Below are 1,724 nucleotides of genomic sequence, written 5' to 3' on the forward strand. Positions count from 1 at the left end.
CCTTTTGGTTTCCTCAGACATTACTCTCTCTCTCTCTCTCTCTCTCTCTCTCTCTCTCTCTCACACACACACACACACATACACACACACACACACACAATTTAAAATAGATCTTCAAAAATAATGAATCTGCCGGGCATGGTGGCACACGCCTTTAATCCCAGCAATTGGGAGGCAGAGGCAGGCGGATTTCTAAATTGGAGGCCAGCCTGGTCTACAAAGTGAGTTCTAGGACAGCCAGGGCTATACAGAGAAACCCTGTCTCGAAAAACAAAAACAAAACAAAACAAAAAATAATGAATCTGTGGGTCTCATTTGCCTCAAGCCTGATCTTTGTTCCCTGGGACACACATGGAAGGAAAGAGCAGTCTCCCACAGGTTATCTTCCACTCTCAGCAGTGTGCCCTGCCATGTGTGAGCATGCACACACAGAAAGAAGGCCATAGAGTTACAGGAAAGACCCTGAGATAAAGCAGGGAGCAGGAGAGGGCAGGAGAAATCAGTCACTCCGGAAACAGAGATGACATCACCTGTCACTCCTTCCCAGGCTTCCTGCGTGGTGGACATCGAGGACAGCAGTGGGTGGACAGCCCTTCACCATGCAGGTAGGTGCAGCTATATTCTCCCGAATTCAAGGAAGGCCCTCTGCCAATGAACTATACCCACAGCCTTCACTCGGGAATTCTATGTGGGGTTCCTCCCTGACCACGACCCCCAGCCCTTCACTGGGATTCTAACAGGGACTCCACCTTGACCATGCCCTTAGTTTTTAAAGAATGTGTGTTCATTGTCCCTGAGTGTGGCCTGTGGAAGTCAAAAGACGATCTTAAGGTGTCATTGTCAGGTACCCTCCACATCCTCTGAGACAGGGTCTCTCTCTGAACCTGGTCTTCACGATTTAAGCTAGGTTGGCTGACCAGTGAACCTTGGATCCTCCTGCCTCTGCCTCCCTGGTGCTGGGGTCACAGACATGCACTCCCATACCTGACTTATGTGAGTTTCGGGAATAAGGCGCAGGTCCTCAGACTTCCTAGCCCTCTCAGTATGTTGACATAGAGTCTCTCTCTGTAGCCTAGGCTAACCTTGAAGTCAGGGTCTCTGCCTCTGCCTCTGGGTTTTTGGGTGACAGATGTGGGCCACTGTCCCTATCTGCTTTGCTTCTTTTGACCTGAATGCAGTCCCCAACAGAACCAGGCCCTTTTGCCCATTGCACAAAGAAGTTAGGCACATGTGCTAGTGGGGGAACCCTATTTCTTGGACCCGAAAGCCTAGTCCCTGGGTGTACAAAGTGGGGTGCCTAGAACCCTAATTCCCTCCAGGGTCTCCTGGGTGCCTTGATTGCAGATAGGTCCTCCAGCACACCCCTCAAACCCAGACTCCATCCTCAGAGCAATTAAGGACTTACTGGAGCCAGTGAGCACAGGGTCCAGGTTAGAGCCACCTGTTCCCAGGGACAGCACACTTGAATTTACTTTAGGGGTAATTAGCCACTAATTCCCCAGTCAGAGTGACACCACCAGGTGGTGTTGATGCCAATAGGGGATATCTTAACAATTAAATTGCATTTATTCACTTATTGTGGGGTTAGGGACATCCTTGTCATGGTGCTTGTGTGACAGTCAGAAGGTGACTTTTGGGAGTTGTTTGTCTCTCCACCAGCTGGGTCCTGGACGCTGAACTCAGGTCACTTGGCAGCAAGCACTTTTACTTTTTTTTTTTTTTTT

The 1,724-nt window shown here is 49.7% G+C and overlaps 1 protein-coding gene across 1 annotated transcript in view; it reads left to right on the forward strand.

Annotated features, from left to right (window-relative positions):
- Ankrd24 (ankyrin repeat domain 24) overlaps window positions 1-1,724 on the forward strand; it is a 14,199-nt gene that overhangs the window by 2,699 nt on the left and 9,776 nt on the right. Inside the window, exon 6 of the mRNA XM_029482176.1 lies at window positions 548-605. Coding sequence (XP_029338036.1) covers window positions 548-605 — 58 coding nt within the window. The remainder of the gene's footprint in view (window positions 1-547; window positions 606-1,724) is intronic.

Source organism: Mus caroli, chromosome 10 (genome assembly GCF_900094665.2).
Source record: "Mus caroli chromosome 10, CAROLI_EIJ_v1.1, whole genome shotgun sequence".
Classification (NCBI taxonomy): domain Eukaryota; kingdom Metazoa; phylum Chordata; class Mammalia; order Rodentia; family Muridae; genus Mus; species Mus caroli.